Raw genomic sequence first — 17,435 nt, forward strand, 5'->3', positions numbered from 1 at the left:
AGGAATGCCTTTTCTATGTTCGAGTTTATAGCTATGGGATACCACCTGAACCGCAGCAGAACCTGAAGTAACTCTGGGTTGAGGTTCGTTCCTTTGTCGAGACAGTCATTGAGGGATGGTACACCTTGTGAATGCGAGGACGCGTCAAAAACAACTCGCAGCTTGGTTGTCAGTGACTCCTCGCGCACGACCTCGCGATGCGGCATGTAGTACACCACCCGATCGTCAGGAACTACTTTGGGTACGACTTCAGCATGGTTGAGCAACAAGTACTGCCTGATCACTGTGTCGTACCTCTGTATCAGCCCTTCTTGGTGAGAAAGTCGCTTTACTAATCTCTGCAGCCGGTTCAGTGCGATGTCACGATTGTCCGTCAAGGAATTCTTCCAGCCTTCTTTCCAGGGGAGTGCAACAGTGTACCTTCCGTTGTTCTTCTGAATTGTTTGTTTAAACTGTACCAGGCAATCAGTAGATTGTTCGCTTGAGTCCGCTATGCCCATTGATTCCAGTTGCCAGAAAGCCTGCAAGAGCTCTGACGCGGATTCGTCCTCCGTGACGCTGCTCATCCTCAGAACGCAGACCATGAGGTGAGTTTCCCCATCTAGGAATGCCTTCTGCCGAGACGGACCTTGAAGCGTCCACCCAAAAATAGTGTTTATCGCCGCCAGGCCTTCGATATCCGGGCTCCGAATAACTTCTCCCGTTAGCAAACGCCAAAGGTAGTCGGATCCAATGAGCAGACCGAGGCCGGGCTCTGAATCTACTCCTATGAACATCTGCTGGTCAGCAAAGACCTTGCCCTGCCTTCGCAGATCTTCTACGAAAGAGATATCAGCTGATGGTGCTGATACATCTTGGCAGATGACAGGTACCACTATCGCTTCGATGGAGTGGACATCTGTAGCGTGCTGGCTCCGAAGGGGAACTTGAACGACTTTTCGCTTCTGCGCACACGGAGTAGAAGCATTGCCGAACGTGTTGAATGCGACCGTCGTCTCGTTCACAACCTTCAAACGCAGCTTGGCTGCGAGGTCTTCGGTGATGAACGACCTCTGGCTTCCGCCGTCGAGTGTACCTCGAACGAGTCGGCTCCTCCCGTCGTGGCTCAACCATGCTCGGAACGTCTGAAGGTACACCCCATTGTCTTTAGAACGATCGTTCGACTGTTCGTTGCTGCTCTCTCCAGACGCTTGAACCGGGGCCGATACGCAGACCGTTGTTCCCGGTGCACCCTCGGTTGCATTATTGCCTTTGAACGAAGGGTCACACATGGTGGTTGCATGCCTCCCGTGGCACGACGCGCAACTCAACCTGGCCCTGCAGTTTCTCTCTTGGTGACCCTTGGTCGTGCACCTAAAACATCTTCTGTTCCTTGCGAGATGCTCTTTCTTAGTAGCCAGCGAGAGGTCGGCGGTGCGTGAACGCGTGCTGTGCTTCTGGGAATGGCAAAAGAAGCACTTCTCCTTTCGGTCTTTGCGGGCAGTGACGTGTAATGCCGACGCCGTGAAGGGGCAACTTCGCTGCTTCTCTGGTCGGTTGCCAGCAACTTGTCGCTGGGGCAACTCGCAGCACTGCTCGCGGCTCTCTAGCTCCATCCACACAAAGGTGAGCAGCTCTTTCAATTCATCGTCCGCTTCAGCTGTCACTGCCAATGAGCGGGCTGGGAGTGCCTCGTCTGCTGGGGAAGGGTTCAGCTCTCCCGATGAATTGGCTGGAGGAGGGCCGTACCCTGGGGAGGAGGTCAGCTCTCGATGCCGCTTCTCTTTAGTAAAATTCAGCACAATATCGTGTGGGAGCGCGTGCTGCAATATATCTACGAGCATGGCAGAGAAGCTGCAGGTGCGCACGTTCAGAGAGTTCAAGCAGCGGCTATGCAGCTGCACCGCATCGTAGAGCTGCCTGAGCCCCCGTATGTCAGCAGACGATTTTACAGGCGACAGATTCCTCAGTGCGGAAAGATGATGCTGCTGAATCCTTCGCTTGTTCCCGTATCGCTGCTTGAGGATTTCTATAGCATCCAAATAACAGGCGTCTGTGGTCGGTAAGCCTGCGATTGCTGCAGCCGCCTCCCCCATCACGTAACGGCGCAGATAATAAAACTTCGACGTGGGCGTCAGAGCGTTGTTGTTGTGGATGGTTTGCTCGAACTGCTCCCAGAAACCCGTCCAAAGCTGAAGCTCACCTCGAAAGACCGGTACGTCCAGCGGCGGAAGCCGAGGTCCCGAGGTCGTGGCCGCACTTTCCTGTCTGAACGGGACCATTTCGTTAACAGCCGGCGAATGTGGGGCGTTCTGAGCGGCTCGTTCAAGAAAGTCGATCTTGCATCGAATTTCCGCCAACGTGTCGAGGGTCCTATCATTGTATTCCTCGGCCGCTTGATACTCGATGTCTTGTTCCTCCGCCGTAAGGAAGGCCTCGAGCTCCTCGCTGATCTTCAAGAGCGCGGCGTGGTTGGCCATGAGTCGATCTTGCAAGCCCGTGAGCTTGGCGATGTCTTGACATCCATCGTCGAGCAACGAGCGAGCTTCCTTTATAAGCCTCGTATTCTTGGCTCTTCGCGGAGAAATCTTGCTCTTCAGTCGCTCCATTACGCGGTAGGCTGCACCTAATCGTCCCCCCAGCCGTGACGTTCCAGGACCACTTCGTTAAACGATTCTTCGGCACCAAATGTTAAGAAAGGGGCGGGCGAAGAGAAGCAGAGAGGCAGGAGCCACCGTTCCGAGCAGTTTCTTCTTCTTCTCTTTATTCCTCTACCTCTTTTTCTACAACGTTTTCTACGGGCGACGAATTTGAATACTAGTCTATAGACTGAGAGCTTCCAGTGTCAATCACTGTCAGTGCCTCAGTGCTGGGCATACGTGTCTGGTCCAAATTTTCCTTTTTTTTCCTCTCTCTTTTTTGCCCATTTCCCCTTTCCCACGTGCGGGATAGCAAACTAGGCTCTAGCCAGGTTAACTTTCCTGCCTTTCTTCTACATTCTTCTTCTTCTTCTTTTCAGGTTCGATTTGCATCTTTCGCAGAAGGGCCTTTATTTTGTTGTTGTTTTTTGAAAATTTCCAGGATGACAAGAGCCGTTATCTGAACCCCAAAATAAGTGAAAGACGCCTCACGTGGAAATACACATCTGTACCAAATTTATAGAATGACGCCACAAGCATTACCCCTGGTTCTTTCTTAATGGCCTGGTCGTAAAACAGCGGGATTAACAAACGTTTCACAGATCAGTCATTGCTGTTTTGTTACACCCACTGGGGTGTAACAAAACAGCCAAGGAAGCCCTGGGTCTTGGCGCCCTGTCTAACCTGGTCTGCGAGGTGTTGTTGCTGATCCGGGTTTGAGCTGGTCATCCGATTCGCCCACTAGCCACAAACAAAACTAATTTTCTTACACGCACGGTACCGTATTCAGGCTCCATCGTACTCCACTTATTAAAATGTGGAAAAAATATCAATAGAACAAAACTGAAAGTACATTTTGTCAATAAAGTCAGAGATACTGAGAGAACGTTCATAAGTCACAGTGGGTGTCGTTCTCGGCTCTTACCCGGATAGAAAATCTCAACATTTCCCTTTACAATCGGGTGGCTCCACTTAAGCTAATGACTATGAAACTTGCGTAAAACTTCTCTTCAATTACCACCCAAATGGGCGGCGAACACATTACGCCTCCTTCTTACATCGACATCCTCATATGCTGCGCCTATAGGCCGCCTCAAACAAAGCTATACTGTTGCGTTCTACATCTTCCAAGCAGTACAAAGAAGCAGCAGGGTACTACGAGATTGTAACAGCATTCCAAGCTGCATCCACCGATAAACACGCACACCTCCAGCTGGAACGAAATTGAAGAGCAGAACGAAGGGTTTTATACATCTTTTGCAAAATTGCTTGCTTAAGAGAAAAGCGACCCTTGACTGTCCTCATTCAAATATAAAATAGAAAGTGGTAATCCCGTTCCTGTTGCCTCGCCATTAAAATGTAAATTATCAATTTGTCCGTGTGCGCGAAAAATAGCCCGAAAATTGAGACTAACAGATAGCATTCCAGATTTCTTGATCTTCTGTTACTTTTTTCCTTAGTCATTATATAGAAGCATATCGCTCAGGATGCGAAGAGAAGAGAGAGAGAAACAAAGTTATTGAATAGTCTCCTGCAGAGAGAGCAAGCAAAGGCACCGCGGAGCCAGCCTACTCTCCGACGCGGCCGCTAACGTCTTCAAGGCTTTGCCCTGCCGGCGTCCACCGGTTCGGCGCGCGGCGGGTCTCCGGAGAAGTCCCCTCGGACCCCCCGCTCTTGCCTCCCCACGCTTCTGCCTGGCAAGGGCTGCCTCGAGCTGCTGGACGGCTTGTAACTGCACCGCGTAGTCTGGCGATGCAATCGCGTTTGCAATATTGTCCGGCAGCCGCTCCTGTGCGGCCGCCTCCACCGGATTGCGAGTACAGTCTCACAGAATGTGAGTCAAAGTTGCGTTCGTAGCCGCGCACACACCGCACAAGGCGCTCTCATAAGCGTCCGGGCACACGTGTCGCACCAGCGCCGGCGTGACCACCGAATTGGTCTGGATCTGGCGGTAGAGCACTGCCTCCTTTCTTGATAGCTTCGGGTGTGGTGGTGGCCTGGTCCGACGGCATTGCCGGTACCATCTCAGGATCTCGGTGTATTCGACGAGAGGTTCCTGGTGAATGCTGTCTTCGCTCGGTCGTCGCCGCTCGGCTGGAGAGACGGGGGAGGTGGGAGGGGCCGCCGCGCGGTTGGTGAGCGCACGCGCGGCGGCCTCCGCCGTCTCGTTTCGGTCGGGGTGACCGCCCTTGTAGTTGTCATTGTCTTCCCGTGTGTCCGTGTGCGCCGGGAACCACTGCAAGTATGTGGCCGGCACCGCTTTGTTCACTGCGCTGCACCGCACATTCACAGCACTAGCACCGACGCTATTACGCGTGTAATTCACAATCGCCGAGCGGGAGTCAGTGAACACTGTCGTGCATCCGGGGTCCGTGAGGGCCAGGGCAATTGCGGTCTCTTCCGCGTGCCGTGCCGACGGTACGCGTACACTGCAAGCACTGTACACCTCCCCAGTGGTGGCTCGCACCGCCACCGCGACGTTGGCTCCCGGTCTGTCTGGGTACTCCGCTGCGTCCACGAAGAGGGCGCCGGTATCCCCGGCGTACAACTCCGTGAGGGCCTGGGCCCTAGCAGTTCTCCGGGCTCTGTTGTGCTCCGGGTGCACGTTCCTGGGCACCGGGGTGATCCGGAGTCTCCGTAGGACACCTGGCAGTTCCTTCGAGTCGGCTTGCCCGGCGGCACGGTCCGCGAAACCCAGCCGTGCGAGAATGCTACGACTGGTTCGTGTGGTTGTAAGACGTTCGAGCTGGGCCGTGCGTTGGGCCTCGCTGGTTTCATCGAGCGTGTTGTGCACTCCGAGTGCCAGGAGTTGCTCCGTGCTGGTACCCTTCAGGAGTCCCAGCGCCGCCTTATACGTTTTCCGGATGGCCGCATCGATCTTGTTCCGTTCTTGTGTCTTCCAGTAATGCTACGTCCCGATGTAAGTTACATGGCTGACCGCAAATGACTGGATCAGCTGGAGCAGGCTGGCTTCCTTCATCCCTTGGTGTCGCGTTGCCACTCGCTTGATGAGGCGAGTGGCCGTCCCGAGTTTGGTGACGAGGCGGTCTGCTGTGGCGCCGTTGCACCGGCTGCTTTCCAACGTCATCCCGAGGACGCGGAGCGCGCTCACCTTGGGTATGATCGTGCCGTGCTTCGTCCGTATTGTAATTGCCGCAGAGTCCGCCGCCGCACGTTTTTGGTACGCTCCCGGCGGGGGATCAAACAGGAGCTCGTACTTCTGCGGGGAGCATGTCAGGCCGGAGCCCTCCAAGTGTGACTCGATGGCGTTCACCGCGCTCTGTAATGCCGCCTCGATGTGGCCGTCACTGCCCCCGGAGACCGACAGGGTGATATCGTCCGCGTAGATGGTATGGCGGACTTGCGGGATCTCCGTGAGCCGGTCGGCCACCCCGATCATTACGAGGTTGAATAGCAGCGGCGAGATCACCGAGCCCTGGGGTGTCCCGACGCTGCCGTGCTCCTTTAGCGGCAGTTCCAATTCTCCGGCCTGGATTTTCACCGTCTTCTCCGACAGGAAGTCGTTGATGTAATTGTAAAAGCGCCTGCCCATGCCCAGCATCGATACCTGCGCCAGGATGGCAGAATGGCGCACCTTGTCAAAGGCGCTTTGTAGGTCGAGGCCCAGCACCACCCTGTTGTCGCGGGTGGGGGCCTTCACTTCGAGCACCTCGTGCTGTAGTAATAGCATGGCGTCTTGTGTGCTGAGCCTCTCCCGGAACCCCAGCATGGTATTACGGTATAGCCCTTGTGCCTCTAGTTAACGCTGCCATCTATTCATTAGAACATGTTCCAGAACCTTCCCTACACACGAAGTGAGAGAGATCGGGCGCAGGTTCTCAATGCTGGGCGGCTTTCGTGGGTTGTGGATTAACACCATGCGGGCCTTCTTCCACTGTGGGGGCAGCTCGCCCGTTCGCCAACACTTGTTGTAATACCTTGTCAGGGCCGCGATGGCACCGTCACTCAGGTTTCGCAGAGTCTTGTTTGTAACGCGGTCCGGGCCCGCTGCCGACTTGCAGTTCAGCGTCTGCAGCACCGCGTGAACTTCCCACTCTTCGACATCTCTGTCCAAGGACGGGTTGTCCGCTCCTCCGTACTCTCCGCGCCGTTCGCGCGGGGTACTTGGCAAATATCTTGCATTAATTCTTCTGCGCGTTTCGCGCTCGCCCAACGCTCGGACGGTCGTGTGCATCGTCTGGACTAGCCGAAGTTGTTGATGGCCCTTGCTCCCGGTTTCGTCCAGGAGGTGCCGGAGCAGGGTCCAGGTTCTCCGCTTCTGCATTTTCCCGTCCGCCTCGTTACAGACGGCGTGCCACTGTTGCGCACACAGTTCTCGGTGATATTTCTCTATGGCCTGATTTAGTAGCGACACATTCTTGCGCAACTGGCGGTTCGTGCGCTGCGTCTTCCATCGCCGCTGTAATGATTGACGGGCTTCTAGCATGTGGGCCAGGCGGCTGTCCAATTGTTGGATGGTTTCGTCCGTTTTCACCTCGGTGGTGGCGTTCTCAGCCGCGCGAACGATGGCGTCAGCCCATTCGCCGATGTCAGTGATCCCCTTTCCCTGCTCCGGTTGTCCCTCGGGGACTTGCCGAAACCGGTCCCAGTCCGTGATTCTGTGCTTGCGTAGGGGTTCCGCGACGGACGGCACGGACGCGGGTAGGATCACCTCGATTATGTAGTGGTCGCTGCCCATGTTCCGCCCCACGTTTCGCCATTTCACCCCTCGCTTCGCTCTGCTTGCCGTTCGGACGAACGTCAAGTCCGGGTTGGTGTCCCTGGCCGCCGCCGTGCCCAGTGTTGCAACCGTGTCATCCCAGCGCTGACACCAGTTGTTGCGACCGGGCGGGAGCACCCGATCCGAGCTCCGTGGCCTCCGACATACGAGTGGTAGCGTGTATGATGCGAGCGGCCAGCAGCTGTTGCAGCCGTGAAGAAGTCCAAAAGCCGTAGCCTAACGTAACTGTTTACTTCATAGCGAGAGGTGAGCAGAAGCCAAAAAAAAAACAATGCCCCGACGGGCGAGGTTACAATACAGGACTCGAGCAGAGCGACAACATGGATTCGCTGCTCAAACAGGAATTAATTACAACGCTTGCGGGGGTCTATTTATACCCAAAAGCAGCAACGGTCAAAACGCCAAGTAGCAACAAGCCACGAACGTCACAGACACACACAATGCTCTTTCCACAGTTCGTGAGTCATCGATAGCCTCGGCGCACGTTGAGTCCGAGAGAGGGGAGAGAGTGTCCTTGAAACATGCTGAGACATGCCTCGCCGTGCCGGCAACCGTCGAAGTTTGAAGCGCGTTGAAAGCGAGGAGACTGGGCCGGGCATGTCGAGGCGTGAATGTATGACTCCCCGACGTGCTGGCACCTGACGGCTGTGGGGCGCACGTCCGTGAAGCATGCCTGGGCGCGCCGCTGGGAACCGCCGGAGGCGCGTTGCAAAGCGAGGCGCCTGGCCCGGCATGTCGAGACAGGAACGTATGATTCATCGACACGCTGGCGCCTGACGGCAGAAAGGCGCACGTGATTGCTTCGCCGCACAGCCGTGGAGTGATGCGGGAAAATACGGCGGCGTTAGCCGATTCGTAACATCCAGTCGGGTGGGGTTCGCGGGGTCCGTCAGCAGCAGGAAGCCTGCGTCCGCGGCATCGTCCAGTAGGGCCTTTCCTTTCACGGTTGTTCTGCCATACCCCAAGTCTTTATGCGGGGCGTTGAAATCGCCGCATATCAGCATCGTGTATTCGGTGCCAACCGCAGCGCCTTGTGCAGGAGGGCATTTAATTTTTGCTGCCGATGTGCCGGATTACTGTACACGTTCACTAGGAGAAAGACCTCCTTCTTTTTGCCAATCACCACCTCGGTTGCGCAGTATTCGATGGTGCTGCGTCCGAGGAGGTCTCTGTGTTCGATGAAAGTTATTCCCTTTCGCACGAAAGTGCACACCCCCTGTCCGGCTGCCTTACCGCAGGCCCGCGTACTCGGGGGGCTGGCGTGCGTCCGGTATCCGGGAAGGGACGGCGCGCTCTCCACGTGCGTCTCCTGCACCATTGCGTCTCCTGCATCCGGCGCTCGATCGATACTTCATAAATACTGTTGCAGCGCCGCCTTCTTGCGCTGGAAGCCGTTGGCGTTCCAGTGCCAGATCTTTAGGCCAGCGCTTGCTGCTGGGGTCTTGGCCATGTTGGTGTTAATTGCTGGGTGGGCTGGTCGTGGTTGCCTTCTTCCTTGCCGAATTTGCTCTGCAGAAACGTTTGTATCTGTACTAGGGTTACCTGTATGGCCTGCACCTTCTTCTCAAGGCTGCGAATCTAGTCTCTACCCTGTGTTCGAGGGCTGTGACGCGGCTCTCCAGCCTGTCCAGCCTCTCCGTGGTGCGGCGAAGACGAGCCATCTCAACTGCTCTCCGTTTGGGCTGGGGCTCGGGCGTCGCGCCCCTCGATCTTGGGTCTGCGATTACCTCTCCTTCCCCTTCCGACATGATTGCTTCGGGGGATTGCGGGCTGGTGGGCCTGTAGGGCTGCGGGGCTAGCGCTTCTCTCTTCGGGAATTTTGGTGGGGGCTGCTTCTGTTGTTGTGGTGCCGGCAGCGGCGGCGGCGGTTGTACCTGTAGCCGTGGCAGTGACGGTGGTTGTGGAGGTTGTGGTGGTTGCCGTTGATGCTGCTGGTCGTGTAGCAGTCTTGTGATTTCTGCCAGCTGTTGGCGTAGCTGTGCATTCTCGGCTCGCAGCGCCGTGAATTCCTCGCGGGACACCGACGACCACATTGTGTCTGATCGCTGCGTCGATCTCTCCCGCTCCTTGCGCGGCGTTTTGGACCTCGATCGGGCTGCAGGCGCCTGGACAATATCGGCCCACGCTACTCTCTCTCGCGAGCGTGAAGTACTCTGACTTGGCCTGCTGTTGCCGCGTCCGCTCCCCCGTCTGCTAGCAGAGCGACCCCTCGCGGAGCGTGCGCTGGCGGAGCGCCGCCGTGAGCGGCTGCGGCTGCGCCCGCGTTGTTGGCTCAGCGGCGGGAAGCTCGCAGCATCCTTTCTGGTAATTCTGCTTCTCCTTGGTGACGTCATCTCTTTGCGTTCTCGCTGCCTTTTCTTTACCAAGTATGGCGTCTTATATCTGTTTGAGCACCCCGGCGAGCCGGTTGGGTGTGACCCTCCACATAGTTTGCAGTGTGGATTACATTCTCCATCGTGGTTTCCGCCGGGATTTGGCTTGCCACATGCGAAGCACACCCGTGCGTTCGGCTGCGGACAAACATCCGTGCGGTGGCCCACCTTTCCGTACTGCCGGCAGATCTCATAGTGCTGTCTGTAGAGGCTGCACCTGACCAGCACAAGCGCCATATTTGATGGTTGTGGGTACTTTTGTTCCGCTGAATAGGATGCCACTGTGGTTGAAATACCGATTCTATGCGCTTCTAGCGCAGTCGGGTTTTGGGGGTTTACGACATTGGCCTTGATTTCCTCTTCGGTGTCATCGGTCGAGATATTTCTGATCACTCCCTTTACTGTGTTGTCGGGGCCGCGCGGTAAACGCTCACTTCATGTACCTGCCCTCCGATGTGGAGCGCACGGAGCTGGAGGTATCGCGCCTCCCGCTGCTCGTCCGGGGTGCTCACCACGATTATATTTTGCGCTACATTCGCGCTCATTGTGTCTTCCATCGCTAATTCTTTTGGAATCCCTGTGGCCGCCATGGTGGCTGACATGAGTACTGGTGCTTCTATCCTGCCCGCATTAAAGCCTCCGCGCGGTCGCACAATGATCTTGGTCTCGCCGCACGGGATGTTGGTTGGCATACGAGCTGCTCTCGTCAATGCGGCGTTGACCCGCCTAGCGAACTGGGCTTTGCTGGTAGTAGATTTTGGTGCCTTGGCGGCGGACTCACCGGTGGCTGGCTGTTTCATCGCTGCACGCTGCTGTAGTTGTCTTCCCGGTGTCGTCCACCCGGCGATGTCGGTCGGCGACAAGTCCTCGCCTTTGACGGTGACAGTTGTTCGACCGGCAAACGATCGAGCTGAACTTGCGGTGTCCCCTCTTCTCCTTGGTCGGGCTCTACGCCCATGTCCATCTCAGATGCCATGGCTGTCGGCTCGGGGGCGACGAAGTCGACCGGCGTGAGGCCTAGCGGCCGCGGGCCGGCACGGCCTGGGGCCGTACTCGTGCTAGGCCTAGAGTAGGCTTAGCCCGGGAGCCACGCTGCCGCAGAGAAAATCGCCCGTAAGTCGGGAAATTCTCGTACCACTTGCTCCAAACTGGTATCAGTCGAGTCCAGGAGTGGTACCGGTCACGTTGGTAATGAAGAATCCCCGGTATTGACTAATTGGCACTGCAATAATCGATGAAATAGCGGCAGCCCACATGAGGTGCGTCGGCACCCCGTTCAATCGCAGCGCCCTCCCCATGCGAAGATAATGTATTGCAAGTAACTGCATCACTCAGATTGCCAAACAATCATAAGAAAGCTCGTTTTGTCCCATTTGTATCTGCAAACCGCCTTTGAATATGTAAGATTGCTTGGTGATAATATTTACTGTTCAGATGTGGACGCACCTATAATACAAACCTTTAGTACTGCGAAATTGTGCGTTTTATAGGTATTTTATTTGTCATTTTGATGATAGCTCCTTCTCTGCATACACAGGCTTCCAACCAGTTTTCTGATGTTAGGTGGTTGGTATTACTTACACACAGTATGCTGAGAATGGCCTGGCTTACGCATTTATTTTCATAAATGCCACCACAATCTTCTACGGCTTCAAACAGGTTTTTAACACGGTGTTTTACATGCTTTGACGAACTAACCATTCACTTCAGTGCGCGACGCCAGGCTGCAATAAAATACGCGCGCACCAAACTGGAACGTGAAAATAATGTGCCTAATGCATTTCTTCGCAAGTGTGTTTTACAGCAAAGCTGTTAGCCTCTAGTTTGACGGAACATTTTAAGTAGTCAACAAATATTCCAGGCAGGACCCCGCAGCTCTCGGCGAATACACCGAGCAATGCGTCAGGCTAATCATGCATGCACCATAGAGCTAAGTATTCGTTAATAAAACCACAGTACCAGCGTCAAAACCGCATTATGGATGGCAAGGCCCTTGCCTGTGATCGAAGGGACCCCCCCCCCTCCCACCGCCATGTGTTCCTTGTAAACATTATGTTTGCAGATTATGTTTGAAGGCAAGGCAGGGCTAGTGTCAATAAATAGAGCAGTTCTTGCCCAAGACGTGTAGCGTACGCGTCTTGCTAGGCAGGACGCAGCATTTGTCGCAAAAGAAGCCGAGCGTAAGCTGCAAGCTCGTTGAGACGAGAAGAAACATTTCATATCCTTCCCCATTAGTGGTTTGCAACAGCTTCGCTAGACATCCACTCTCCCAGGGCGTGGTAGTGACAATTTCTTTCCTGCAGCGTTTCATTTCTACGCGCAGCGAAGAAAAATATTTGGCGTGAAGTATTCTGAAATATTACCGAATCGCTTTTTTGTAGACAAAATTCATTATATTGTCTTTCACTCGTTGTAACGCGGCCTCGCACGGTCTTCAAATGGTGGATTTACACTCAGGTAGGATGTGGTTAAGTTCTCGACAACATTACGTTCAACCCCGCTCTATCCCCAAGACTAACAAATGCTCTTCGCTGTGGTAACGGAAGGCGAACCATGAACCATGAACCATTAACACGGACAGAACCCCGGCTTCGTCTTTTCTTTTTTCCCAGAACCCTCAGCTTTCGCATTCCCTTTCCCTTCTTCAGCTCAGCCAAGGAGGAGTGAGCAAACCGCTTAATAAAGGCAACGTAGCTGAATTGGTGGAGCGTAACACTTCCCCGTCGCAGACGAACCTATCTGTGCAAGTCACTGTGCGGTACAGACCATATAGCATTTAAAACGCGTCACGTAGAACTTGCGTCGTATTCGAGGGTCGATCACTCTTGGTTAGGCGTGAGAGCACGCAATGAACTACGCTCAGACGTTTTAGAGCAACAAAGGGAACGACCTTATGGGCCAGAATTTTTTCGCGGAGTCCACGTCAACGATGTGGGGCCCAGAGGCAGACTACGTCGCCAAGGACGTAACAATATTTTCAGTAATAAAAGTTTTCCAACTGATACGGACTACTGAATTCACTCACGCTTGCGAGTAGAGGTTTGCGACGACACTCTGGTGCGATATCTCTATTCCCTTTGCGTCTCCCGTAGTGCCAGATGAGTAAAACAGGGCGACGGTGGCTGTTTTGGGATCGTCGATGGGTACTTCCTTGAAATCATTTTCATTCTTGTACACGAAGCCACAAGTTGAGACGAAGCCAGCGATGTCGTTCCCCATAACAAACAATTTCTGCGAAAAATCGTTTGGTTATTCAAAATACGTTTTCTACAGCATGTTGAGATGACAGTAAAGAACATTAAATAAAATTACTGTTCTCCGCATACGAAATTTGTGGCGAACACAACCGATAGCAGCACAGTGATCTACCGTTGTGATCATGCCACCACAACGTATGAAGGATACCATATCCTCGACTGTACGGACTACGTGTAATAAACTTCGTGCAACCAAGCTGCAACGGCTGCACAGCCACAGTCGATTTTGATTTTATTAGATGCGACGCACCTCTTGCTCGGGGTTATGTCTCTCCGGCGTCGGCGTCGGCGTTGTCCGCACGCTCACTGCACATGTGCAACTCTCCCTCGTTCTTCTCTCCGACAGCTGTGCGTAACACTCTCACTCCGTCTCATTATCATAACAACAGTTGCGTGCGCGCACTTCGCTCCGCTCCCGTTTGCTCCGGTGCGCAAGTGCGCGCATGCGCGACTCTCCTCCTCTGTCTCCTCTCCTTCAGGCGCTGCGATATAAAGCGGGTAGCGCGCTGCGGCGCTACCCGCTCGCGCCGCAGCGCGAGCGGGTAGTTTCTGGGAATTCTGCTGCTCACGACATTCCGATGATACGAATATTCTGATGATACGAGAATTCCTCGTACGAAATGCCCTGTGACGAGTTGGCATTTCTGACCAGAAATGAATTCTGCTGATTGACGAGAGCAGCTCGCGTGCCAACCAACATCCCGCGCGGCGAGACCAAGATCATTGTGCAACCGCGTGGAGGCCTTAATACGGGCAGGATAGAAGCACCAGTACTCATGTCAGCCATAATGGCGGCCACAGGGATTCCAGGGATCAGTCAGCGCTCGCGATCAGTGTTGCGGAATGGGCGTCCCCATTCCATTCCAATTCCATTCCGGGGAATGACAACTTGCCTTAATTCCATTCCTTTCAATTCCTCGGAATGCCAAAACATCCCCCATTCCCACTCCGGGAATAGCCAGGCAGTGCAATTCCATTCCTATAATTCCTCAACGTAACAAAGGTACGTTGGTAGTTTCATCGGGTTATTATAAAGTTACCAATGAACCCACTATTAAGCTCATGTTATTACAAGCGTTCAGAACTGCTAAACTACGCAAAACATGTCACCAAGGTCAAGAGATGGGTCTAAGCCCACTAGTCCTAGGCTAACTAATCACAGGTAAACTGGTCAGGAATGCCAACTCGTCACAGGGCATTTCGTACGAGGAATTCTCGTATCATCGGAATATTCGTCACACGGAAAACTAGCATTACGAGCTTGTTTTTGAACGTTAAAGCGATATTTCCGCCTGCTATACGCCACCCATTTAAAAATGATGTAGGCGAGTGAGTGTTCTTTCAAAGTTTTTGACGTAGGAATTTATGTAAATATGCCGTCATACCGAGTTAATTGTATTAAAATGATAATCGCATATTCAAATTTGTATTACATGGCACGCATAAAAAGTAAACAAATTGTTCTAAATGACGCAGTGAACAGGTTGTACATGAAACAAAAAAATGTTTATTGCACTCGCTTTGTACTATCGCAGTATTTGTACGTTGTCTCGCTGTCTCGTTGTGTAGGCGTCTTCAACGCTGGTTTCCGACGTTGTTCACTGCATCAGTTCAGAAGCAGGTGTTGCGGGCAATATTCCGAAGCGTGTTGACTGGGGCTCCGCTGTCGTGATCAGCCAGGATTCTTGCGATGCGATCGTTGACATCTTGGTATTTGCGTGCGAGCTGGGAGGGGTGCTGTCCGGCGATGACTACTACAACTACCACCGCAAAAGCGACAACGGAACGTGGTTACAAACAATTACCCGCCGCGGTGGATCAATGAATATGACGTTGTGCTGTTGAGCCCAAGGAAGCGGGTTCGATTCCCGGCCGCGGCGGCCGCTTTTCTGATGGAGGCGAAAAGCAAAAACGCCGGTGTGTTAGATATTTCGGCGCACGCACATTAAACATCCCCAAGTGGTCAAAATGAATTCGGAGCCCTCCACGTATACGGGGCGCCTCACCACCTGTGCAGCGTCGGTGCGTTAAACCCTACAATCAATCAAACAACAAATAAACAATTTCAAACCTAATCCAATGCCTGGTGGTGTGTCCTTCAATGTTTACATATAAAGAAATCCTCCAGCTTAGCTATGGTTCAAGCCTTGCGGGAGTTGGTGCAAGCTTCGCCAATTCTTTTTTTTTCTTTCGCAGACTGAAAGTAGGGGTGTGGTTTGTATGCAAGGGCAGGTTATACGCGCGAAAATGCGGACGAGCACCACCTCAACACCCATGACGATCAGCACTTGAAGAAGTGCAGGTCGCGCGCTGACTACTCCAACTCCTCCTCCCCTTCCCTCCTTCCCCACAAAAAAAAAACAGCTCTTTATGCACACCTCCTGGTCACACAGACCTCTACACGGCCCCCCAAACAGCCGTAACGAATTTACCATTGTAGAAACCAGCCTCAGACCGGCTTACAACGCCAATTTCCGGTCAGGGCTTCTAGGCTTTTGTTCACACGGCCGCGGTGTAACGAAAACAATGCGACGAAAAGACCCCTTGCACGAGAGTTCCTATCTCGTGATGGCACTGTACCAAAGGGCGACGAGTGTGACGAGTTTTCCGGTGTGACCAGTTGGCCCATGACGAGTTTTCCGGTGACGAGTGGGCTTGTGACGAGTGGGCTCGTGCCCCAAGAGATAATGCCTTTGTGGCATATCTCGTGCAGTGCAAGTACCCTAGTAATTCCCACAGGGGCAGTTCTCCCGGTAGTTATTACAGTATTTACATGGTCAGCATGTTTTTAAGAGTTGTGATGTTTTTTTTTTGTTTTGTTTTTTTGAACTCGTTTGGGTCTCCGCAAAGTAGGCAAGACGGTTTGTCTTAAAGAGAGAAGCCTAGCAAGGATTTTTTTTTTTGGGGGGGGGGGGGAGGGGGGGTACATCTGGAAAACCAGCAAAAATGCAAGCTAGAGTGGGCAAGTAGGGGGAAGTGTTTGGAGAAGAATATAAATAAGAGATTAACAACCCTATACAGGAAAGTGAGACAGGGACGTATCCCAACAAACTTCCTTGAAGACGGGCCACAAAGACCCGCGCCCCCGTTTTCACTGTTTCAACCGGCATGGGCACCCTCCAAGGAAACAGCCGACTCGTGAACAACTTTTCAAAGAGGCATCTGGTTCTAGGTGATCCCGTACTGGGGAAGGTGGTAGCACCGACCTTCTCGTTGTTGGAAATTTCATTTGGAAACTTCGTCCGCGAATCCCCACGTCGGAGCTGGGAGGTGCAGCCGTGGCCGCAGTTCTAATATATTACATGGGATCTCCTGATTCGGCTGAATTCCCGAATCAATATTTTAGGCCTTAGTCGACGCTGCTTCGGGCAAAGGCATCCGAGTGTCTAGACAGAAGGAATAGTAATGCAAAAGGTCCTGGGGAGAAGGGGGGAGCGCGAGGTGAGATATCGCGTAAGCTGATATGCGAAAGCTTGCTGCGAACACACGCATCGCGCTAGCGTCTCGCAAAAAAGAAAAGTGAAGCAAAAAAGAAAGTGAAGGGTGGGGAGACAGCTTGCGGCCGGGGCGAAGGCGCCGCCGAGGTAAACAATCACAAGGCGCAGTTTGTGGTAGAGGGGGGAGGATACCGCAGCCGTGGTTTCCCACGACGGACACCAACGGCTTAGAGCCGGGGTTATTACGCGGAGAATCACGACGAACATCCTAGCAGCGCTGTCTAAGGACAGAAATTAGAATGGCCCGTTTTCCAGTACCGGCCCTCCTGTGGCCGCCGCGGCTAACTAAAATCGGCAGTAAGGCACGCCCCCGAGAAAGTTTGGCTTTCGGAGAACTCGTGCAAAAAATATCCTGCTCCTGCAGTCCCTCCCGCACTGACCCGTCACCAGTACCTTTCACATGAATGTCACGGTAGCAGGCGCACATTCTCGTGACTAATCTACGGTGTTAAAAGCGCCCCTTTTCGTTTTTTTTTTTTTTTATTTTCGTTACCCCCTCACTGGCAGCCATGTGCTGGTAGTGTGGTCAGCCTGAAACGTCGTTGCCCCTTTTCTTAGAAAGCCATTATTGTGCTCACTTACGAACCCACCACGAGGTGTCGAAAGAGGAAAAAAAAGAGAAAAGAAAACGTGCAGCGCTAGACAGTATAGCCGCTCCCTAAGGGGAGACCTGAGGGGCGCCCTTTTGTTTGAACTTGGGCTGGTGGGTTCTTTTGCGTCTTTTTGCATATTTTGAAACAACAACGTGTAGAAGGGAAAGCGCTTTGTTTTTGGAAAAAATACATGTAATTCCATTCCCATTCCATACCGGGCAAAAGGCTTCTAATTCCATTCCCGTTCCATTCCTCCAAATATTGCTGCAATTCCATTCCCATTCCATTCCGGGGTCGCGAAAATGTGGAATGATTCCGGAGTCATTCCAATTCCGGATTGGTAATTCCGCAACACTG

The 17,435-nt window shown here is 53.3% G+C and overlaps 1 protein-coding gene across 1 annotated transcript in view; it reads right to left on the bottom strand.

Annotated features, from left to right (window-relative positions):
* LOC144151985 (luciferin 4-monooxygenase-like) overlaps window positions 1-17,435 on the bottom strand; it is a 146,706-nt gene that overhangs the window by 70,427 nt on the left and 58,844 nt on the right. Inside the window, exon 5 of the mRNA XM_077683169.1 lies at window positions 12,757-12,962. Within this exon, the coding sequence (XP_077539295.1) occupies window positions 12,757-12,962 (206 nt within the window). The remainder of the gene's footprint in view (window positions 1-12,756; window positions 12,963-17,435) is intronic.

This window comes from Haemaphysalis longicornis, unplaced genomic scaffold, assembly GCF_048455015.1.
Source record: "Haemaphysalis longicornis isolate Haplotype H1 unplaced genomic scaffold, Haemaphysalis longicornis Haplotype H1 scaffold_9, whole genome shotgun sequence".
NCBI classification, from domain to species: Eukaryota; Metazoa; Arthropoda; class Arachnida; order Ixodida; family Ixodidae; genus Haemaphysalis; species Haemaphysalis longicornis.